The 25411-nt window shown below is 36.4% G+C and overlaps 1 protein-coding gene across 4 annotated transcripts in view; it reads right to left on the reverse strand.

The window, feature by feature from the left end:
- Positions 1–25411, reverse strand: part of TTC39B (tetratricopeptide repeat domain 39B) — a 143609-nt gene that overhangs the window by 42603 nt on the left and 75595 nt on the right. For all 4 annotated transcript variants that reach the window (XM_074197541.1, XM_074197540.1, XM_074197542.1 and 1 more), the window contains 4 exons: positions 7555–7659; positions 4832–4963; positions 3832–3908; positions 49–116 (listed from right to left, as the gene is read on the reverse strand). In XM_074197541.1, the coding sequence (XP_074053642.1) occupies positions 49–116; positions 3832–3908; positions 4832–4963; positions 7555–7659 (382 nt within the window). The remainder of the gene's footprint in view (positions 1–48; positions 117–3831; positions 3909–4831; positions 4964–7554; positions 7660–25411) is intronic.

The raw sequence follows: 25411 nt of genomic DNA on the forward strand, positions 1-25411 counted from the left end.
TTAAAATGAAAAGCAAAATTGGACACTGAATTTCACAATATTCATTACCTGTAAAAATGTCAATGCTGCTTTCTGGAGTAGACATTCCGCATAACAGATTTCTGCGTGCATTTCCTCTATTAATAAGAAACAAAATATATTCAAGAAAATCCCTGAAACATCACATGCATTTTGTCTAAAGATGCTCAAATGAGAACTACAGTAATGCATAGGTCTCTAAAATATGCCTCTAATATATCTCTAAAATCTTCAGAAACACAGGGCAGCTAGGTGGCACCAGCCCTGGAGTCAGGAGGACCTGAGTTCAAATCTGGTCTCAAACACTTAATAATTGCCTAGCTGTGTGACCTTGGAGCAAGTCACTTAACCCCACTGCCTTAGAATAATAAAAAAAAAATCTTTAGAAAAAGTACTGCCAAGGAAGATTGGAGTTTAGGCATTACTTGTGGCACTTGGAAACTATTAAGACCATGGACAAGTCATTTATTCTCTCTAAAGATCAGTTTCCTCAACTGTATACAATGAGGAGACTGGCCAATAAAGTCCCCATGCGCTATCTCCTATAAACCCAGGATCAGTGATCCTGCTTTCAGGAATAGGACCCCATCTCCAGCCTCCCATAAAAAACATTCACACATCCTCAGTCTTTTAACTGACTATGAGCTAAACTGAGTGGACTTATAAATGTTTGTGAGGAAGCTCATGCACTCTCCTCTCTCCCTCTCTATCTATGACTCTCTTTCCAGAAAAAAGAAAAAAGAAGTGACAAAGAAGAAACAAGAAATGTGAGAAAGAAGAAAGAGAAGGAAGAAATACTGGGAGGTAAAATTCAACATCAGTGTCTCTAAATACATTGTTATTTCTCTAGACTTGTGTTTATTCTTTCTTGATTCTAGGTGATTCTCAGAGACAGAGATGACAAGGTTACAACTCTGGGAATTTTGACAGAAGAGACATCAGACTAGCTACAGAAGTTATTGCAGTTTGCCAGTATTTTCCTTTGTATCTTTGATGTTAAAATTGAAAGGAAGAAAATTTTAATATATTCAAAAAAGTTTCTTCTTAACCAGATTTCACGGCAAGCTCTTATAATCTGACTACATCTCCTCAACCACCCTTATAGCCCACACAGAACTTGCTCACTCCTGCTTCTATATTTATGATCCTATATATTCATTATAATACCTCAATCCTTTCCACTTATTTCTCTGTCTCTCCCTCTCCTTCTCCTCTCTCTGAAATGGCATGTGAATAAGCAGTAAATATCCAGACAAGAGTCAAAATATAAGAATTCTTTACATTAAATGTCTAATTTTAACACCTACATAAAACCAGTTCAGTTCAGGGCAATATGCCAGTCAGCAAAAGTATTAGGTGGAAACTTTTATCAAATGTGGAAATGATGAGTGGGTGCATAACACGTTAAGCTCATGGAAACTTTAATTAAATGTATGCTCTACTGCAAACCACCAGCCATTCAAGAATGTAAATGAAAATTACCAAGTGGAAAAATAAATCACATACAAATGCTACAATGTTTTGACTCACTCTGTTGGAAAAAGAAAGTCTGTTTGGGTTGTAGTGGTAACCAAACACATACAGTAGAAATAAAGTGAAACAATTCATAAAAAGCCTGGACTTAAGTCTTCACTTCATTTTTGTTTGCACCACTTTATTGTGCAGACCAAGATGAGCAGAAGGAAAATTCTATTACCTGCCCAAAACCTTCACTTCTGAAGACAAACTCAAACAATTTCAAAGGGTTATAGTGAGGAAAGGGCTTAAAATAATCCAGAAATGGCCCCTGGGCATGTGCTAGAGCTGGCTGCTTCCAGAGGCAGATGGGAAGTGTCAGAAGAGGGACTCAATGCTGACAGTCTTCTGTCTGGAACCCCCTGCACAATGGACTATCTCTTGTAAACAAAAGAATCTTAAATAATCCACATTTATGTAACTCTTTAAGGTCTTCTAGCACAAATGGTTTTAAACTGTTTCCCTCACAATGTGAGATAGTAAAAATAATATACTCATTTTATATATAAGGAAACTGAGTCAGAGAGGTTAAATTTGATCAGCCACCCAGTATGCTGGATCTGAAAATAAATCTCCTGACTTCCAGACCAGACTCTTACATTGCAATATTCTTACAAATCCTCAACAAGCCTGAATCCCAGTGCTCATAGAATAGGTAACAAAAATAAAAATCTTTTTTAAAACAGTATTCAGTAGATAGGCACTTATTAGCCCATTTATTTTTGTTTGTATAATAACATCTCCCAAGGATAACACACAAGATATACCAACTGCCTTCATCTAAGTGTTCATGCCTACAATCGTCTTACTGTGTGACCTTGAACAAGTCACTTAACCTGTCTGCCTCAGTCTCCCCAAATGCAAAGTGGGGATCCATGACAGCACAGGGTTGTTGTAAAGTTCAGAAAAGATGTCTATAACATGCTTAGCATAGAGTCAGGCATATCTGAGGTGCTTGATAAACATGCACTACTTCTTTCCTTCCTTTCTATAGTACCCCCCAAATTATCCATGATTTCTTAATAGATAAAAAGAATTTGAGTTATTCTTCACCATAGGAAAAATATTTCCAAAGGACAAATTTCTAACAAAAAGGAGAGAGCAAGATGGAATAAAAGACAGCAACAGAAAATAGAGAATTTTACATTTGTCTTGATCCTGATACCTAATTCCCTAGAATTATAGTAATAATAATAACAGTCAAGATGGTAGGAAATAGGTCATAAGAAAATGATTTGAAGAAACAATAACTTTCTTCAAGTATATGAAGGATTGTGAGGTAGAAGAAGCATCAGATTTGTTCTGCAGGGCTCCATGAAGAAGAAGAATTAAGAATAAGGGGGGAAAGCTGCAAAGCATTGGATTTAGGCTTGAAGTGAGATGAAATTGTATAAAGTTGTTATGGACTTCCTGGAGAAATACTGAGCTCCCCATCACTGAAGTCATTCAAATAAAAGCTGAATGAGAACCTGTCAAGGGACATTATCTTGGGATTTTTCTGTCCTGGATTCAGTTTTGAACAAATGGTTTCTAGGGTTCCTTCTGAGATTCTGCTTTAAAACCATCATATGTATACCTGAGCAATGGGAATAAATGAAGACTCAGTAACTACGCTTACTTCAAAGAACCATCATGGCTGCTGGTCCTCAATGAAGATAGTGGAGATGAGCACAACCCAACCTTAATAGCAAACCCTTTGTTCACACAGTAGACAGGGTGTTGCTCATTTTCCTTTTTAAAAGCTATAGATGGGAGGAAAAACAACAGTTGCTCTGAGCAAAGGATATGAGTTCAGCTCCCACTATTGTAGCTTTTCACCCTTGACTTTGAACAAATCACTTAATTTCCCTGGCTTGTTTCTTCCCCAATAAAATAAGGGGTCTGGACTAGCTTCTAAGAGGTCCTTTGGAAAGGCAAGATTTATTCTCTGACTGGTCACTTTAGTAACTTCTCTAAGTTTAATGCTATAAAAACTCATCTATTTTGAAACATCTCCCATGCCTAACACAAGATGAGAACTGGGTTCTCTTGCCCATCATCAGCCTTATCAATGTTATATAAAAATCCATGGGTTCTTAAATATTCATAAATGTCCACATTTCAATTATTACTCCCTACTACCCAATATGACAATGTTCTCAAGAGATTTCAAGATGCTGAGAGGCCATCTAGTGAAAAGGATGGTATATTGGGCTTAAAAGTCAGGAAGTAGTGGGTTCAAATCCCGTTTCACTTATTATCTAGGTGATCCTGAATAAATCACCTTCTTGTCTTAAAGCTTATGAAGTTCTGACTTACCTTCACTTAGTTGATCCACTGATGACTTGGAAACAAGACTTGACAGAGATTCTACCACTGTGTTTCTTTTTCTGAATCTACATCAAACAAGTGAAAAAAAAAAAGAAAGAATAAAAGTATACAAAATGAGCTGAATTCATTTCCTTTTCATTTAGTACTCATCTCAGATACAATACCTAAAAACCCAAAAGATACTTCTACTCAACTACATAAAGAATGATCAAGCTAGGACCCTAAACCTTTTAGATGGCTTTCCTCAAACCCACAGGACAAGATCACTATTTCTATGGTAAACATACAATTAATAAGCAACAGAAAAATCTCAAAAGCCTCAGAAGCTTGGGAAAAAAATCAGATGCTTGAAAGTTCTCTGCATCTGGAGGGGACAAGAGTGGGAGGGAAGGAAGAATGCTCAAAATACGAGATCAGACTGATCCTTAGGAATTTCAATACTAAAAGAACAGCACCTCGTGAGATATTCTTCTGTACTTGTACATCAAAGCCAGAAGCAGGATTTTTAAATCCACCTAATTTTAAGTTATCAAAAAAAGGTTCAAAGATGTTCAAAATAAATCCTAAGACTCAAAATGCTACAAATGAACGTGTAAAACATAAAACAAGAACACCACATTACTGGTTAAGCTTAACTGCATTTCCTGAATACTAAAACAACAAAAATGTTAAGAGACATATTTGCTCAAACCAATAAGTTGTCAGAACCATGGATCAAAATAAACAATCAAAGCAGCATTTAGCCAAATCTATCTGTCCTTTAACCTACCTAGAAATACTATTTAATCATTTAAAAAAAATCATCACTGAAAATATAGAGAATAAATGAGCATAGGAGGTGAAATCTACCTTTCTTTTCCTATCTAAAGTAAAACACATCAATAAAGAATACAGTTCTCTAATTTTTCAGTCATCATCATCAGTTTTGTCACACAAAATTTAAGGTTGGTACTCCCTCCTCTCTCATAGTTAAATGACTCAAACCTACTTTTGACAGGTTTGTAAAGCTTCTTTCATTGTGGAAATGCCATTTTGGATGTCCTGGTGCTCAAAGGTCATTGCTGCCTGCATTACTAAAATAGTGCTATAGCCCAGAGCATGATACATGCTCTCTTTCGACCTGAAAAAGAGAAAAGAAAACAGAGCATTTAAATTAGATTCCATAACTTTAGAACTGTACATAAAATTATAGATATATCTATTACCTCTCACACTTGCAGTAGCATTTTAGGTACATTGCATTCTAAAAACTCAGCCACCTAAAAACTATTTTGAAGACTTTTATATTTAGACAAAGAATAATTATCTTAAATGTCTGCTTCAATTTGCACAACCTGATCCTTCCTTCACCACAAGGGGGCATATTCATTATGAACTTAAATTTTTTTTTTAAATGTCAAACAATGCATTTTTCCCCACATCTTTACCTTTTCAGTAATCAAAGATCAAACCATTCATTGGATTAAATACTTGAAAAAAATTCTACAGAATGTTCCCTTACATTAAAAACATGTTCACCCATACACACACACACACACACACACACACACACACACACACTTTCTCTTCCTATTACTTACTTCCCTTTTTGTTTCTCATACCCAAAAAGTCAGACATAAGAAGTAAAAGAAAATATTTACAACAGCACTTTTTTGGAGATAAAAACTGTAAACAAAATGGGTGTCCCATCAGTTGGGAAATGGAAATGATCTTTTCCTGTTCTTTGTAGATTTAGAAAGGCTAATTTTTGTTGATGTTTATCAAGTTCATAAATTAAAATTTTTTTCTGCACTAGCAGAAAAACAATGTTTCTCTGGATTCATAAGAAAAGTAAAAAATTTGTTTTTTAAAAAAAGGCAGTTGGTTCTATGTGGGAGTGGCAGGACTCAAGTTCAAATCTGCTATAAGTTATTCTTCTTCACTCAAAGTTCTTCTACATCTGAGTCAGTTGAATATTCCTAGTTCTAGTTCTAGCTCTAGTTCAAAAGATTGCCCCAAAAGTCCACAAATCATAAGATCAGACAGCTAGGATCCAAGGAAATACCAATCTACAAGTTAGATGGTGTAGGATGGATCCAAGTTCAAATCCAACTTCAGACACTTGATACTGACTAGCCGTATGAAATTGGGCAAAACTGCCCACCAAAAGATAAAAAGACAGAAGGGGGAAAGTTACGTTAGAGAAGATGAGTCAATCAAAACTCAGAACATATATTAAGTGGTACAGTAATCTTCAAAGTATGTGACCAGGACAAGCCAACAATTTATTTATCTTGTTACAAAAAAAAAGGCGAAGAGGAAGAGATCGGGAATTGCCAGGTTCTTGAAGTGAGGAGAGTGGCATCCATCAGGAAGACGACTGGCCGGGCTGGGAAAGCAGACAAGCATCCTTAGCATAGCCAGGAAGACAGCTGAGAGGACAGGCCATGGCAGCTGCTAGAGGGGAACAGGAGCTGGAGGGCAGCAGCTGGAGGGATAGGGGAGCTGGAGGGATGGAGGCAGCTGTAGGGATGGGGGGTAGTTTGGAGGGATGGGGAGGTGGGTTGGAGGGATGGGGAGGCAGCTGGAGGGATGGGGGGGCTGCTCAGTCTCCCCACAATGAGATGAGTCACATCAAAGCTATCTGCCCTAGAGCAAGTGAGTCCCTTGACTGTATCTTCTTCGTGCCTTCCAGTTTCATGTCCCAGGAGATTCTGTGATCTTTATGAGCAAACTTTAGAAACATTTTTCATTTCATCTTCCATTTAAATATTAATACCCAAATCGAGCTTCTATACAAACAAGCCCCAAACACATCAGTCCTTTCCTGAATAGGGGAGTCAATCTGCCTCTTTGTTCTATGTGCATAAAGCACAGGTTGTTCCAAGGCAAGCCAGGGCCAAGAATCAAGGGGAAGGCTTTACAGAACATTAACTGTGGTTTCAAACCTCAATTCGGTGACCCATAAAAATACTTCTTAGCATAAAATTGTTGCTTTTATTATTATTTTTTCAAGTGAAAATAACTTTTTCAGTTAGAAAACAAGTATTTCCATTGCTTGTGTAGCTAAATAGCTAATAATTGCTTTAGTGGCAATAGCACCCTTACCCACCTACCTTCATCCTAAAAACTGGAGTAGTCCTACAGTGTGGTAATACCATTATGGAGCACTGGAGTATTTTAATGGCATTTTAGAAATAGATAAAAGGAAGAATGGCAGCATTAAGTCAAATGGGAAATATATTTTGAAAAATCAAAATGAACTAAACTAAGTTTGTTTTTAAGAATAAGTGACACAGAGACAATGCAGATCTCTCAGAAACTGCAAATAAGGAATGGGGGGGAGCCATTTCGTCCCTAAAAGCAAAAAATATATTCTTCCTAATCTGTTACTCTAAAAGTCATACAGATGGAGTAAAAAAAAAAGAAAATTATAACACTACATGCTCTGTTATAATCATAGCTCTATTCCAATTGCACTGCCCAATATATGTGTTGAATATATATTTTTTTAAGATTAAGGGATATTGATTCACACAAATAAAGTGAATAAAGAGTCATATACAAAAAGCAACTCACCTATTAATTTAAGAAATAAAAAGCACACTATTCCATCAGGAAGGCAAACAAAACTTTATGTTAACAACATAAACAAGTAAAAGGTACAATGTTCAGAAAACTGGATGACAACTATTTGCATTTCTTATCATTGAAAAGAAGAACAAAACTTACCATGGACGAAGTAATTCCAAGGCTTCTGAGAATCTATTATTTAGAAATAAGTTTAATGCCATTGTACACTCTTCAAGGGAACACCTAAGATCCATCTTGTTTGCCCTATAGATCAAGATACATAACATATGTATTTACTATTTGCATTGGTTCATGGTCTTTACTTACATTTTTAACGCAAAATCTGCACAAATATGGAATTGATTTTAAAAGAAGAAACCACCTGCAGAATTTTAGCTTTTCAAAGTGCTTTAAAACAGACAAATATTTCAATAAACAGATGGATAAACCGGATAATCTGACAAACAAAGCTGCTACTGAGAATATGCTACAAGTTTAATACTCAACACTAGAAAGCCTTTTATTTGGAAGCTCTAAGCCAGAAAGCTTACAAATTACACCAAACTATACATCTGAAAAGCTAGTAAAATGAAACGGTGCTCAAATATCTACACAATTTATAGGATTTATATTGGAAAGGACTTTAGAGATCACCTCTGAAGTTTTCAAAATTGTGAGGTATGCCATAATGGGAGACATTCTCTCTTGTTGGCATACTACAATGGCCAAAATTAGTCATTATGTTCAAGTATAATTTGCATATAAATATATTTTTTCAATTAAAATAAAGTTCATATTCAAATTAACAAAGCATACTCAACAGAAATTTCTCTCCAACTAACAATTAATGATGATGCTCAGCAATTATTTAATACAGTCTGCACAAACTGGGTAGACCATCCTATCAATAGCTTTAGGCTCGTGACACAGATTGTATCATCATACAAGCTCAAAGCTAAGCAATTTTTGTATGTACATTTAAAGTATCATAGCATCTATTATATTTCTGTGTTATTGATTTTGGCAACTCTAACACAATAGGTAGTTTATTAAAAATTTCAACCTTTTAATAGCTAAAATAATGAAAATAGTAAACAGACAACTGCTTTTTCAGTAATTAAGCTGAATTTGTCTTATTTATCTCTAATTTTTATAAATAAAATAATTAAAATACTATCCTTTCATAATATACAATATGAAGGAAAAAATCTAACAGCAGATCAACAATTTATAGATAATTTCTCAGATAAAGGTCTTGTATCTCAAATATATTAAGAACTTTATCATATGTATAAGAATAGGGGCAGCTAGGTGGCACAGTGAATAGAGCACCAGCCCTGGAGTCATAAGGAAATGAGTTCAAATCTGACCTCAGACATTTGATAATTGCCTAGTTGTGCGACCTTAGGCAAGTCACTTAACCCCATTGCCTTAAATAAATAAAAAAACTTTTAAAATGCTTAATAATATGAGTCATTTCCCAATTGACAGATCAAAGGATATGAACAGACAAGTTTTGGGGGAAGAAATCAAAGATTATATATACATATATATATATATGTATATATATATATATATATAATCACATAAGAAATGATCTAAATCATCATTGATTAGAGAAATTAAAATTAAAATATTGAATAGTTTCACACACACATGTGTATATCTGTGTCAAATGCTGGCCTTCTCTATTACTGGGAGGGAGGACAAAAGCAGCTTAAAACTCAAATGAAACCCAAAAAAAATTCTTTAAAAAAAAAAGATACAATTTGATATATTTTTCTTGGGATTCGCAAGTATTATAATTAATAGAGACAACCACCACCAATGACAGATTGATTTATGCAAATATATTTTAACTGCAGATATCATGAAACCTCACACGTTGAACCATAAGTGTATATTATAATAAATATGTTGACAATATAAGATTTTTCTAATAAAAATTAGATACTTTTAATATGCAAAAGTAAACTTTTTTCAAATATATCTATGACATCAAAAGAATCACTTGTATCATAGAAAGTTGTATATAACTGCTAAATGTAAAAATCTTCATTTCAAAGGAAAAATATGGAAGCTTACCAGCAGTTACAGGCATAGTCAAAATAACACATGGAGAATGATAGCCAAAGCAGTTTCAAATAACTCCACTTAAAAGGTAATAAATATATTTGGAAAGAAAACTGTCCATCTGTCTAAAAACCTTGAGATTCAATTAACACACTAAAATTTTTGTATTTAGTACTACAAATAAAGGAAGCAACAGGTGCACATCACACACACACACACACACACACACACACACACACAAACACACACAAACACATGTTATTGATAATGTTAGAAATTTGTTAAAGTGCAAACCTATTGGGTGGCTAGGTGGCACAGTGGATAGAGCACCGGCCCTGGAGTCAGGAGTACCTGAGTTCAAATGCGGCCTCAGACACTTAATAATTACCTAGCTGTGTGGCCTTGGGCAAGCCACTTAACCCTGTTTGCCTTGCAAAAACCTAAAAAATAAAAATGAAAACCTAATGATAGCAGTCCCACTGACGAAGACCAGTTGATGGCACAAACAAAATGTAAGTCTATATAATCCATAGCAAAAAAAAGGTGGAAATTTCTTCAATTTGGATACTATTTAATAAGCATGCAATCCTTTATATGAGGAAATTAAGAAAGGAATTTTGTAGCTGTTAATCCCCAAAAAAGAGTAAAGTCTAGTTATTTTTTTAATTTATTAAAAAGAGGACTCTTACAAAATTCTGTGAAAACATAGAGGAAGAGTCTTAAATATTATTGTGAAACATGGTGGTTTTATCATGGAACTTCTTTCAGCATCTGGGTGCTCCTCATCTTGAGAAATCACACTGTCGAGACTGGTCTCTTCTCCCACTAGTGAGTTGCTCCTGGAGTCTCCATTATCAGAAGAAGTCAAAACCAGCCTTTACTCCCTTCCCAGTCCTGACCTTGACCTTGTTCTGGCTCCAGATAAATCCATGAAATTACATAGAGGGTCTTCCCTGGAATCCAGGATAATATCAAAGTTGAATACAGAAGACTAATCCATAAAGTTTGGATGAGAGGGAGGGGGTTTAGGGCAAGGTTCAAGAAACCTACAGTCCATGGACTTTATTGGTCTGGCATTTACAAGGAAAAGGCAGACAATAAAATTCAATAAATCCAACAACTTTTGGAGGGTAAATAAACGTTTGCTCAAATATAGTCAGAGAATGATGATATAAATATCCAAATAGCCCTTGGCAGAAAAAAGTTCCCCACCCCTGGTTTTGAGCAAAAGATAATGAGTTCGATTTGAAATATTTTGAACTAAACTCTCTCCAGGATATCCAGCTTGAAATAGTCAATAGACAATTAGTGATACAAAGCTAAAACAGAATAGGGCTATAGGAGCATATATAGATATAGATCTGGAAGTCATCTGCATAGTTTTATTTTGAGATCAAAATTCCAAAATCTAAAAATTTTTAGAAAGAAATTTATTAGATAGTTTAGCAAAAGACAGAAACCATGTAAGGAGGTTTTGGCTCTGGGAGGTTTACACTGCTAAAGAATTACAATGAGGGTATCCACATATGATCCATCATGGAGGGCAACTTGAAAGAGCAAAGTAAACTGAAATGGACATTAGTAAATATAAACATTCAATAAAATTTGGGCAAATTCAAAATACAAGGGGAACCCACAACACAAGTTTGGGAGGATCCAAAACATTTTGGGGTGGATTTGGGACTTGGGGAAACCCAAAATTTCATTCAGTCATCTCTGGCATTCCAGGAAAATTACTGAGGTTAAGGCGACATTCTAGGTTTAAACAGCCTCTTATCACATAAAGTTAGATTTAAAGTATAATGATTAATAAGCTACCAAACAATAAAAATAAAGCAATAGACATGATATTCAAATCCCTAGGGAGCTTAATGACTTTTTTTCGAGAGAAAGAATAGACAGAACAAAGGCCATAGGGAAGAGCTTTGTAGAACACCCAAATAGGGGCAAGTTAGGAATGATGAGTCAACAAAAAAGATAGAATAAGCAGTCATGTAAAAGATTAGTCAGAAAGAATGATGTCATTAAAATTCAGAAAGTATAAAATATCCAGAAGATGATCTACAGAGTCAAAGGCAAGAAAAAGTCAAGGAGGACCAGGACAAATTAAAGACTACTGGATATGGCAATTATGAGTTAACTATTAACTTTGGAAAGAGAAGTTTCAGTTGAGGTCAGAAAGCATACTGCAAAGGGTTGAGGAGTAAAAGAAGTGAAGGCAGTGAATATAGAGTTTTTAAAAGATCTGAACAAGAAAGAATGGAGATTCAGAAGATATAGGATGGATTGAAATAGAAAGAATTCAACAAATCCAGTTTGAACAAATATTTGAGGATCCACTGCAAGTCATAAAAAAATAATAATCACAAGCTGTTAGATCCAGGAAAGATCTTGGAGATCATCTAAGTCTAATCATCTCATTTTATAGATGAAAATACTGAGTCTCCAAGAGCAATTAGATAGCACAGTGGATAGAGCATTGGTCCTAGAGTCAAAAAGATAAAAATTCAAATCCAGCCTATGAGCTGTGTGATCCTGGGAAGGGAGGGAAGGAGAGGGAAAGGAAGGAAAATATTGATATCCCAAGAGGTAGAAGGGTCTACCTATGCTAATACAGCATCAACCACAGACAAAAAAAAAAAAAGATCTCTCATGCCCATGTATTCCCATTATATTCCTACAGCCTCTAAAAGACAAGCACATTCATAAAGCATTGTGCATAAAAATCATTGAAAAGTTTCCTTAGAAAAGAGTATAAGGCTTGTTATTACCAGTGATAATGAAGATTATAATTTATGTTATGCTTTAAGGTTTGCAAAGTTCTTTACATATGTTAACTCATTTAATACTTACAACAATTCAATGAGATAGAAACTATTTTTAAAATGAAGGACATTGAGACTGAAAGAGGTTAAATTTCTTGCCCATTTCTTGCTCATAATTTTGTTATTTAGAGGAAAATATACACACTAATATTTGGCCTCAAATAAATTACACATTTAGAAATAGTCTTTGTCTGGATCATTCATTTTCATTGATTGTTTTTGTCAATGCTTATGGTTAGAACTATCTTAAAGATTCAAAATCTCTATGGTAAGCTTTAGGTCTTTGGTTCAAAAATCCTATCCATTTCCTGTCCAATTCCTGTCTTAATTCTTAAATTTACTCTTAACTACAAGGTGTATCAGTTTCACCTTCCCCCTAATCAGCTTTACCTGTATTCTCTCCCTCATGCTCTGAGAGTAAGGTTCAAAACTGATTGGTGTCACACCCCCACTGGCAATATTAAACCTTGCCCAGCAGTTGACTATACAGCAAGTGCTGTCAACCACCACACATCTAATTCAGTCTACTGCAGCCTGGGAAGTGTGCTTGTTAAAAATATCCAGATGAATCTCCAAGTACAGGACTCTGGTGAACCATAAAGGGAGTGGAAGAGGACTAACTATGAGGAACTTGATGATGTTGAGCTGTTTGTATTCCTGCATGGGAAGAAGATATTGATAACTCATATGAACCTTCTCATTTATAAGAGCAGTTAGAAGGAGCATATATAGATAGGACATAGGAAGGAATAGAATATAATGGTATGATGTGGTAAAGGGATGGAGTCAATGGGCGATGGGGGAAAGTACTGGAAGGAAGGAAAAGGAGATGAAGAAGAAGCTGAGAGATTTCACATAAGAGTCAAAAACAAAAAGCCTTTTCAGTGGAGGGGAGGGGGGAAGGCAAGGGGGAATGAGTGAGCCTTCATTCTCATCAGAAATGGCTCAGGGAGGAAATGGCATACGCACTTAATAGGGTGAAAAAATCTGTCTTGCCCTGGAGAAGGATGGGAGGAAAGGGAACGGGTTGAGGGGGAATGGGGGGGGAGGGAAGGGGGGAATAGGTGACAGAAGAGAGGAAAGATCAAGGGAGAGGGTACTCAGATGCAATAGCTTTTGGACAGGGCCAGGATGAAAGGAGAGAAAGAATAGAATAAATAAGAGTAGGGAGGAATAGAGTGGAGGGAAATACAGCAAGTAATAGCAACTGTGGGGAAAATATAGAAGCAACTTCTCTGGTGGATTTATGATAAAGAAAAGAGCCACTGGAATCTGAACACAGACCGAAGTACAATTTTTTTCTCTCTCTCTCTATTCTTGAGGTTTCCCATCTTCTTGGGGGGGAGGGGTTTATGTTTATTCTTACGTTTTCACTTATAACATTCAATTTACATCTATGTATGGCATGGAAACAATATAGAGACTGTCAGCCTTTGGGGGGGAGGGAAGGGAAGAGGGGGGAAATTGTAGAATTCAGAGCCTTGAAAAAAAATGATGGGTATAATTTACTATTGTATAAAATTGGAAAACAAATAAAATGTTTAAAAAATAAAAAAAATATCCAGATGAAAAGTAACACCCCCAAGAAATCAGAAACCCAGGGATTCAACCTGCAATAAATTCAATCTCTTTATCCTCATTATTATGCAGTTAGTGTGGCATTAATGTGGAAACAACTTAATTGATATTTCATTTTTTGAAAATTGATTACTTAGGTGTCATCTCAAATCTTTTTTTCCTGATGTGGATTAGTTCCTAATTTTGGACATTTACTTTGTAATTGGGGTTGTTCAGAGTAATACTCACAATAATATTTTACCAAGTGTCCTCTCTGTGATCATCTGCATACCCCTAAATCACATTTGAGCAATGGAGGAAACCTTAAGGGGTCTCCTGAATTTTTCTTTTGCAGTTGCATATATTTCAGAAACATCTGACTCAAATATACAGGAGGTCCTGAATCTTTCAAGGAAGGAGCTGCCTGCTCCCCCAGCTGATATAATTTGTTGTTTGCTTCCCAAACAGGACTCTCAGTGTGTCCTTGGGGGGGTCAAGGCAGGAACCTAAGCTGAAAAAACACTTGTGCTTTGGGACTTCTATAGATAAAGAAGCCATCATATCTTCATGGTCCAGCAGACAAGGTGGAAAAATTGCTGATTTTTGCCATTACCAGGGCTCCTCTCCTTTGGGAAAGGTTTTGTCCTCTCCCCTCTTTTCCTGTAATTTTCCTTTTCCCATGGCACACCCCATTAGGTGGAGAATTTCATTTCCACCTCCTTCTTTTGTTGTACTGTCATAAACATGCAAATTTCTGTAAGGACTGTGAACTCTTTGGGTTCCACATGCAAGTTCATCTAAATAAAATAAAGCTAGTTTTTATGTAAGCTCATGAAGTTGGAACACTCCTAGTTTTTGATTGTGGTTGCTATCATACAAGAACTAATTCAATTAGCCCTAAACTTTAACATTTCTAGACCTTCTCCTTCCTATCAGGTAAACTCTCTCAAGTTTTGAGGCTTAGATCCTACTTCTGCAATCCTCAACAAAGCTTTTTGTGACCCCACCAAATCCACGTCTCATGAACTTTGTATCTCTCCTCTTCAGTTTACCACATTTTGCCATATATCACATTTATTTACAAACATATATGATCCCTCTGATACAAAGGTCTGAAGGCTAGGCCTCCAAGCTTCACATGTGCAGCTTCCCCAATTCTACCACAATTATTTACATATACATCCAAAATATACATATATATATATATATATATATATATATATATATATATATATATATACACACACACACACATATATATATAAAGAATAATCAGATCTGGAACCTACTGAGATCCCTCAGTCCCTGGCCTTTCTCTTCGCACATCACTCCTTGCTCTCTATTGCCAATCTAGATTTCCCTTTACCATCATTACTTAGTATCCTCACCACCTTTGAAGTTCATTGTATCCCACCCAATTTAGATCTTGGCTGTGCTGTATATCAGATACCAGGTTCTTTTCCTCGAGTTTAAGGAGTTCAGCAACTGTCATATTTTCTCCTTCGTCCCAACTCTTACCCTTATACCAAGAAACGACGATGACATCCATGTTGATGTTCCCACTAACCTCATGTCTTCAGTCCCATTAACTCTTATGACTCAATCAATCCCTCAGTCCTTTTCAGTCACACACAGGAATTGTCAGCCACAGAAACTCAACAATATCCTCAGGTACTTTTCTTCCCTAACTGAAAACTGGACATTTATCTGACTATAGCTTCCTCTCCTCCCCACCTGATCTGTCCCTGTGCCAAAGCATCACTCTCTTCCACTCCTCAATACTTTAGCTGGTCACTACCCCTACTCTGACTTCACTCTCCTCTCTTCCCAAAACTGCCCTTAGAGTTAGGCAATGCAACTCTATACAGTTGTCTACACTTGAAATCTCTTCCCTAACACCAGCCAACTTGTCCTATTTCTATTCATCCCTTGCTAAACCTCAGCCCTGGATTACTTTCAGCATCTTCCTCTCCTGCTACTTAGGAGCAGCTGAAAGCAACCAGAGAAAGTCATTCTCATGTGTTCACTGGTCCATTACATAGTATGATACCTAGGCTGGACCTTCACTGCAGGATGGCAAGCCTTTTAAACAACCTTAATTGATTTTTTTATTTTACTCTCACCCAGAACTTTTCCAGATCTCTCTACCACCCTCTTTGCCCTCTAATAGTTAACAACTCTGCCTGCTATTTCATTGAGAAAACTGAGGCCACTAGTCATGAGCCTCCCTTCTTCTCCTTTCTTGATTTCAAAACCTTTTAATATCATCCCTCCAATCTTTCCTCCATTCACCTAGAGACTGACAAAGAGATTGTCCTTCTTGCCAAGGTCATCTTCCTGGGCATTTAATCCCATTCCCTCAAGCTATCATTCTTCTCCATAACTCTCCCTTTCTTAGATCAAGTCAGTGATCTGAAATGGATCTTTCTGAAATGACCAGTGACTGCTTTATTATCAGATCTGATAATCTATTTTCAATCTATCCTCATTATTATGCAATCAGTGCAGCATTAATGTGGAAACAACTTAATTGATAATGCACTTTTTAAAAATTGATTACTTAAGTGTCATCTCAAGTCTTTTTTCAAAAAAAGAAAAAAGCTTTACAAACTTTAGAAGGTTTATATAAATGCTTCTATTCTGGGTTGGCTGCCCTGTACTATCCACCCTATAAACTTGGCTCCAAAGTGATCATGGCTCAAGCTCCTATGTCCCAAGGGATCTCCTCTGGCACCTGAAACCAGGGAGGGAAAAAATCTAGAACAGAAGCAAACACCCTCTGATCCATTGGTGAGGAGAAGCAAAAGAGAGGAAGAAGACGAGGTGAAAGCCCTTCCCCTCACTAATTCAGTTCATGATACTCAAGTTGTGGGTAAAAGAGGATCAAAGTAGGAGGCTACATTCATCCAAATGGTGTCTCTATGTCAAACTGGGCAAGCCCAAACAAGGCCAAGTTACACATAGAAACTCATACTTTATAATATAAAAATTATTTCTCATATTAATTATTTAAAATAATATTCTTAAGTGGTTTTAATATAAAGTTTTACCATGTGATTCATGATTTTCTACATCTATATCTTATATGAAAGACTTTTGTGATACTTAGAAAGAGTGAGCAGGGGCCTCTAGAAGTAGTTTCATCTATGTATCAGCATGTGGGTGAACAAAATAGTATATAAGAAGCCTAAATGAATTTTATTTGAAAGGCCTTATTCCTATTATAGAACTAACTGCTATTCTTGGTTTTGAATCAGAATTCATATTTAAATTAACAGTTTAGATACTCCAAGATGGCGGAGAGAAGACAGGCACTGTGTTAAGTGCTCCTCTATCCCCTCAAAAACAACATGAAAGAAACCTCTTAACAGAAATTCAATTGACAAAATCCAGAAAGAGAAACTAGAAAAAGAACACCTACCAAGAAGGTCTGTGTCAGGGAACCGTGGGTGAACCATTAGACAGGAGCGGAGGGTCAGTGCAGTTGGGGAAAGCCGGAGGGTCAGCCTCAGTGGTAGAGACTCTGGTGAGTGGTGGGTTTAAGATCCAACTTTAGCTGAGGAGTCTTTTGGGGGAGGGGGGTGTTATGGAGGGTGAGTTCCAGCACAGAGTTTCAGAGCTGGGCTAGAGAACAACCAGCTGGGCCTGGGACCTGAGCTCCATACTTTCACTGGAACCCTTTGCCCAGAACAAACAACAAGCAAGCCCCCACCCCCTAAAGTTAAGACGTGGTGAACAGAGTTCACTCAACGGAAAGAGATTATGTCCCACCCCAGGGCCCAGCCCAGTGTTCAAGGTCAACTCAGACCCTGCTGCTAAAGGCCTCAAACACTCCAGCGCCCCCTACTGGATGGCCCTTGGAATTACTAAGCCAAGTGAACAAAGCCTCTAGGATCTTCAAAAGCAAATCTCTGAAAGCCAGCTCCACCCCCACACACACACAAGAACCTAGAAAGATAAAGAAAGGCCATAGAAAGGGGGGCCAGCACTGCTAAGGAGAATATGACTTGGTCTCCAGCCCAGAAAGACTTCCTTAAAGAAATCAGGAAGGAGTTTAAAAATCAACTGGAAAAATTGGGAAAAGAAAATTAACATCGTGCAGCAAGAAAACAAGTCCTTGGAAAATACAACTGGACATCTACAAAATGAGAATAATGCTCTCAGATCTTCAATTGGACAAATGCAAAGAGAAAATGATCCTCTCAAAACTACACTTGGGCAAATGGAAAACTCCTTCAAAAATAGACTTGACCAGCTGGAAAAGAAGTTACAAAAGATAAATGAAGAAAAATCTTCTCTAAAAAAAAAGAACGGAATTAGTGGAAACTAATGACTTCATGAGACAATAAGACTGTGTTAAACAAAAACCAAAAGATAGAAAAAATAGAAGAAAAGGTAAAATACCTCATCAGCAAAACCACTGACCTTGAGAACAGATCAAGAAGGGAGAACCTGAGAATTATAGGCCTTCCTGAAAACACTGAAGAGAAAAGAAGCTTGGACATAATATTACAGGATTTAGTGATGGAAAATTGCCCTGATATCATGAAACCAGAGGGCAAAATAGTTTTTGAAAGAATACATCAATACCCTCTGGAAAGAGATCCTAAAATGAAAACACCAAGGAACATTGAGGCCAAATTCCAGAACTATCAAATAAAAGAAAAAATCCTGCAAGCAGCCAGAGAGAAAAAAACTAAATACCAAGGAGCCACAGTAAGGATAACGCAGGACCTGGCCACAGCAACATTAAGGGATCAAAGGGCCTGGAATGAGATATTCTGAAGAGCAAGATAGTTTGGAATGCAGCCAAGAATCCACTCCCCAGCAAAGCTGAGCCTTCTCTTCCAGGTTTTCGGAAAAGATAAACATTTAATGAAATGGGAGACTTCCAATATTTCATGATGAAAAGACCAGAGCTAAATAGAAAATTTGGACATCAAACAGGAGGCTCAAGAGACACATGAAAAGGTAAAAAGAAAAAGGGGGAAGGGTAAAGAAAAAAACTGCTATCTAATAAGATGAAACTGGCTATATACCCACTTGGGAGAAAGAGTCTTATACTCTTGAAAACTGTAACTCCATTAAAGAGAATATACTTAGCTAGAAGTGATGAACACTCATAATTTTTCTGTGATTCAGAATGATTTAAAAACAATACCTCCTTAAAAGGGGAGACAGTAAGGAGGTGGGAGGATGGGGGACAATGAATGGGGGTAAATCTCATTACATCAAGAGGTACAAAAGATCTATTGTAATTGGGGGAAAGAAGGGAGGAAATGAGAAATATCTGAATCTTCATCTCATCAGACTTGGCTTAAAGTTAACTTAGACACACTCAGTTAAGTTAAAAAACTTATCTTACCTTTCAAGCATTAAAAGGGGAAAAGGGGAGGGGGAGAAAGGGGAACTAACAGAAGGTAAGGAAGAAAGGGAAAGGGGAAAGAAAGGGGAGGGGGTTGATATAAGAGGGCAAACACACTGAAGGTGGCGATTTCAGAAACAAAACATTGGGGAATGTGGATAAAGGAGGAAAAGGAGGAAAATACAAACAGAAGGAAGACAGCATGGAGGGTAATAAAGAGTTAGTAATTATAACTTTGAATGTGAATAGGATAAACTCTCCCTAAAAAAGCAAGCAAATGGCAGAGTGGATTAAAAACCAGAATCCTACAATATGCTGCTTACAAGAAACACATTTGAAGCAGAGAAATACATAAAGAGCAAAGGTAAAAGGTTGGAGCAATTTTGTTTCAGCTAAACTGACAAAAGCAGGGGGTAGCAAACCTTATCTCAGACAAAGCAGCTGAAAATATAGATAGCATTAAAAGAGATAAGGAAGGAAACTATATCCTCCTAAAAGGTACCATAAACAATAAAGTAATTTCAAGACTAAATAGGCATGCACCCAATGGGACAGCTTCCAAATTCTTAGAGCAGAAGTTCAAAGAGCTACAGGAAGACATAGACAGCAAAACTTTACTTGTGGGAGACCTCAACCTCCCGCTCCCAGGTTTAGATAAATCTAATCATAAAATAAACAAGAAGGAAGTTAAGGAGGTAAATAGATTGTTAGAAAACCTAGAGATGATAGAGCTATGAAGGAAACTGAATGGGGATAGAAAGGAATATACCTTTTTCTCTGCAGTACATGGCACTTACACAAAAATTGACCATGTACTAGGACATAAAAACCTAATGATCGGTTGCAGAAAGGCAGAAATAGCGAATACATCTTTCTCAGATCATAATGCAATAAAAATCACATGCAATATTGGGCCAAGGAGATGTAGACCCAGAACTAATTGGAAACTAAATAACCTCATTTTAAAGAATGAGTGGATCAAGCAACAAATTATAGAAACAATTATTTCATCCTAGATAATGACAATAATGATACAACATACCAAAACCTATGGGATACACTCAAGGTGGCTGTCAGGGGATATATTATATCCTTAAATGCTTATGTGAATAAATTAGAGAAAGAGGAAATCAATGAACTAACTATGCAACTAAAAAATTAGTGAAAGAACAAATTAAAAACTCCCAATTAAATAGCAAATTAGAAATTCTACAAATTAAAGGAGAAATTAATAAAATCAAAAGCAAGAAAATTATTGAACTAATAAATAAAACCAAGAGCAAGTTTTATGAAAAAACAAATAAAATTGATAAACCTCTGGTCAATTTGGTTAAAAAAAAAAGAAAGAAAACCAAATTGCTAGTATCATAAATGAAAAAGGTGAATTCACCACCAATGAGGAGGAAATTAAAATAATTCTGGATTATTTTTCCCCCAACTCTATGGCAATAAATTTGACAATCTAAGTGAAATGGATGAATATGTACAAAAATATAAGTTGCCCAGGTTAAATGAAGGGGAAATTAAAAACCTAAATAAGCCTATCTCAGAAAAAGAAATTCAACAAGCCATCTTTAAACTCCCTAAGAAAAAATCTCCAGGGCCAGATGAATTCACAAGTGAATTTTATCAAACATTTAAGGGACAATTGGTTCTAATTCTATATAAACTCTTGGGGGAAAATAGGTGAAGATGGAACTCTGCCTAATTCTTTCTCTGAAACCAATATGGTGTTGATACCTAAACCAGGAGGAGTTAAAGAAGAGAAAAAAAATTATAGACCCATCTCCCTGATAAATATAGATGCAAAAATCTTGAATAAAATCTTAGTAAAATGATTACAAGTTATCACTAGGATAATACATTATGCTCAAGTAGGATTTATCCCAGGGATGTAGAATTGGTTCACTATTTGGAAAACTGTTAGTATAATTAATTATATCAATAACAAATCTATTAGAAATCATATGATTATATCAATAGATGCAGAAAAAGCTTTTGACAAAAACACAGCACCCATTCCTACTAAAAACACTAGAGAGTATAGTAATAAATGAATTGTTCCGTAGAATAATAAGCAGTATCTATCTGAAACCATCAACAAGTATTATATGAAATGGAGAGAGGCTAGAGGCATTTCCAATAAGATCAGGGGTGAAACAAGGATGTCCATTATCACCACTACTATTCAATATTGTATTAGAAATGTTAGCTTCAGCAATAATAGAATTAAAAGAAATTGAAGGAATTAGAATTGGGAAGGAAGAGACAAAACTCTCACTCTTTGCAGATGACATGATGGTATAACTAGAGAATCCCCCAAACATGTAAAAAAACTACTAGAAACAATTAGCAACTTTAGCGAAGTAGCAGGATATAAAAATAAACCCTCATAAATCCTCCACATGTCTATATATGACTAGCAAGATACAACAGAAAGAGCTAGAAAGAGAAATCCCATTCAAAGTAACCTCAAACATTATAAAATATCTGGGAATCTACCTGCCAAGGCAGACTCTAAAAACTTTTTGAAAACAATTACAAAACACTTCTCACACAAATAAAATCAGATTTAAATAACTGGACAAACATCAACTGTTGATGGAAAGGTCAAGCTAATATAAGAAAAATGACAATTCTACCAAAACTAAACTACTTCTTTAGTTCCCTACCAATCAAAATTCCAAAAAATTATTTTAATGAGTTAGAAAAAATTGTAAGTAAATTTATATGGAGAAATAAAAAGTCAAGAATTTCCAGGGATTCAACAAAAAAAAGTGCAAAAGAAGGTGGTTTAATCTTACCACACCTAAAATTACATTATAAAGCAGCAGTCATCAAAACTGTCTGGTATTGGCTAAGAGATAGAGTGGTAGATCAATGGAATAGACTAGGTGCAATAGCAGGAAATGATTACAGTAATTTGGTGTTTGATAAACCCAAAGAGTCCAGCTATTGGGATAAAAACCCTCGCTTCCATAACAACTGTTGGGAAAATTAGAAGTTAGTATGGAAGAAACTTGGACTACACCAACACCTCAAACCCTATACCAAGATAAGATCAGAATGGACACAGAATTTAGACATAAAAAAACAATATTATAAACAAACTAGAAGATCAAGGAGTAGTTTACCTGTCTGGAAAGGGAAGCAGTTTATGACCAAGGAAGAGATGGAAAACATCACTAAAAACAAACTAGAAGGGGTGGCTAGTTGGCACAGTGGATAAAGCACTGGTCCTGGAGTCAGGAGTACCTGGGTTCAAATCCAGCTTCATTCACTTAATAATTACCTAGCTGTGTGGCCTTGGGCAAGCCACTTAACCCCAGTGCCTTGCCAAAACCTAAAAACATAAAATAAAATAAAAACTAGATAAATTTGATTACATTAAATTAAAAAGCTTTTGCACAGACAAAACCACTGTAACCAAGATCAAAAGAAATGTAGTAAATTGGGAAACAATTTTTTGTAACTAGTATTTCAGACAAAGGATTCATTTCAAAACTATACAGAGAACTAAGTGAAATTTAAAAAATAAAAGCCATTCCCAATTGACAAATGGCCAATGGATGAACAAAGGCAATTTACAGCTGAGAAAATCAAAGTAATCTATAGTCATATGAAAAATTGTTCCAAATCATTACTTAATAAAGAAATGCAAATTAGAGCTTCTCTGAGGTACCACCTCATACCTCTCAGACTGGCCAATATGACAAGAAAGGACAATGATCAATATTGGAAGGGATGTGGGAAATCTGGGACACTAATACATTGCTGGTAGAGCTACGAACTTACCCAACCTTTCTGGAGAGCAATTTGGAATTATTTGGAATTATGTCCAAAGGGCTACAAAAATTTGATCCAGCAATAGCACTACTGGGTCTATATCCTGAAGAGATGATGAAAAAGAGTAAAAATATCACTTGTACAAAGATATTCATAGCAGCCCTGTTTGTGGTGGCAAAGAATTGGTAATTAAGTGAATGTCCTTCAATTGGGGAATGGCTTAGCAAACTGTGGTATATGTATGACATGGAACACTATTGTTCTATTAGAAACCAGGAGGGATGGAAATTCAGGGAAGCCTGGAGGGATTTGCATGAACTGATGCTGAGTGAGATAAGGAAAACCAGAAAAAAATTGTACACCCTAACAGCAACATGGGGGTGATGATCCACCTTGATGGACTTGCTCATTCCAAAAGTGCAACAACCAGGGACAATTTTGGACTATCTGCAAAGGAAAATACCATATGTCCAGAGAAAGAATTATGGAGTTTGAACTAAGACCAAAGACTATTACCTTCAAATTAGAAAAAAAAAACATTATCTTATTATATAATTTTGCTATCTCATACTTTATTTTTCTTCCTTAAAGATATGATTTCTCTCATATCACATTCAATTTAGATCAATGTATACCATGGAAACAAAGTAAAGACCAACAGAATGCATTCTGTGGGGGGTGGGGATAGGGAAGCAAGAATGGGGGGGGATTGTAAAACTCAAAATAATAAAATCTTCCTAAAAAAAGAAAAAGATAGGGATAGCAATCCTTATATCAGACAGAGCAGCTGCCAAAAATTGATCTCATTAAAAGAGATAAGTTAGGAAACTATGTCCTCCTAAAAGGTACCATAGAAAATGAAGCAATTTCAATACCAGGTATGTATGCACCTCTAGAGGACTGAAGCAGAGAGTGCAATAAACTGGTCCAGGTTTAGTATTAGCTGGGATCTGTATTTGTAGTACATTCTCCAAGATTGCTTCCTTGCAGTTCTCCATGAACCCTGAAGATTTATGCAATGCTAGATAAGGACCCTGAGAATGGAGAGAGTATCCAACTTGGGAAGAAGATATGCCTGAAAGTACTATGCAGTTATGCAGGTGCAGAGACCAGTACTGAGTTAAGACAAAATAAATCCTGTATCCAGGACATGGGAAAATGGTACACAGAGGTGTACTCTGGACAATAAACAGATTGCTCTTTAAAAAAAAAATTTAGTGAGGGATAGGTAAGACACTGAATTGGGCTAGGCAGGAGAGCATCTGGCCATGAGAGCCAGTGCACTCAATTTATGAATAAGCAGATATATGGGGGGGGGGGGCAAGTTGTTAACTTAAGGGGAGAAAAAAACAAAGACAAGGATCAGAAGACCAAGAGTCCAAGAAAGAAAAGGTTAGGTAATGAAGCAGGTGAACATGAAGAAGTCCTGGGTATTTGGAGATCAGAATTGCAACAGATATTCTTCTGTAAAATAAAAATAATAATATTTGTATCCCCTAGCTCACACAGCTCTTGTGGTAGTTTTTGTATAGATTTTACAGCACTGCACAAGTATTTGTTGAGGTTGGGCCTGGATACAAGTAGCACCACATACCATTGCCCTGCCCAGGCTTTCTGAAGGAGGAACATTAGCAGTAGGCTGGGAGGAGGGAGGAGTGTCCTTTAATCTCCTTCCACTCCACCCTCCTCAGAACAAGGAGAAGTGAGAGGAATGAAGACCCAATAAAGACACTAGTTACAGACTATGAGCTTTATTTTTCAACTACCATTTGTTATTATCACTAGCAATTTTCCACTTGTTTCTCTCCTTATTTATGCAAATCATATCCATCACCTTTTCTCTCCCCAGGTGCTCCTCAAGTTTACTGCACCTGTGTCCCACTCCAACCATACAAAAAAAAAGCAAAAAAAAAAAAAAAATAATAAATGTTACTGGGGGGCGGGGGTAAAATGAGATCTCAATTTAAAGCAAGAGAAAGAACAAATGCCTTATATCACTGAAGGGCTACATCTCCACTGTCGATAAGGAAGCAAGCTAGAAATCAGAAATGTGCAGAGGAAGTCATCTCCCCTATGTCTATAGCCCCCCTCAGAACAAGTGTCTCTTCTGAAGGATGCGGCAAACCATGCATATCTCCCTCCCCAGAGTCTAGTACCAATTCTGCCCCTCATGTAGATCCACAGCTGGCTCCAGTTATCATTTTCTACACCATCCTATCTACTAATATTTCTGGTAGCTAGGAGGCACAGTGGATAGAGTACCAGACTCAGATTACTGAGTTCAAATCTAACGCTATGTGATCCTGGGCAAGTCACTTGACTTTGTTTGCCTTACTTTCCTCATCTGTAAAAATAAGCTGGAGAAGGAAACAGCAAACCACTCCAGAATCATTGCCTAGAAAACTCCAAA

This window comes from Macrotis lagotis, chromosome 8 (genome assembly GCF_037893015.1).
Source record: "Macrotis lagotis isolate mMagLag1 chromosome 8, bilby.v1.9.chrom.fasta, whole genome shotgun sequence".
Taxonomy (NCBI): domain Eukaryota; kingdom Metazoa; phylum Chordata; class Mammalia; order Peramelemorphia; family Peramelidae; genus Macrotis; species Macrotis lagotis.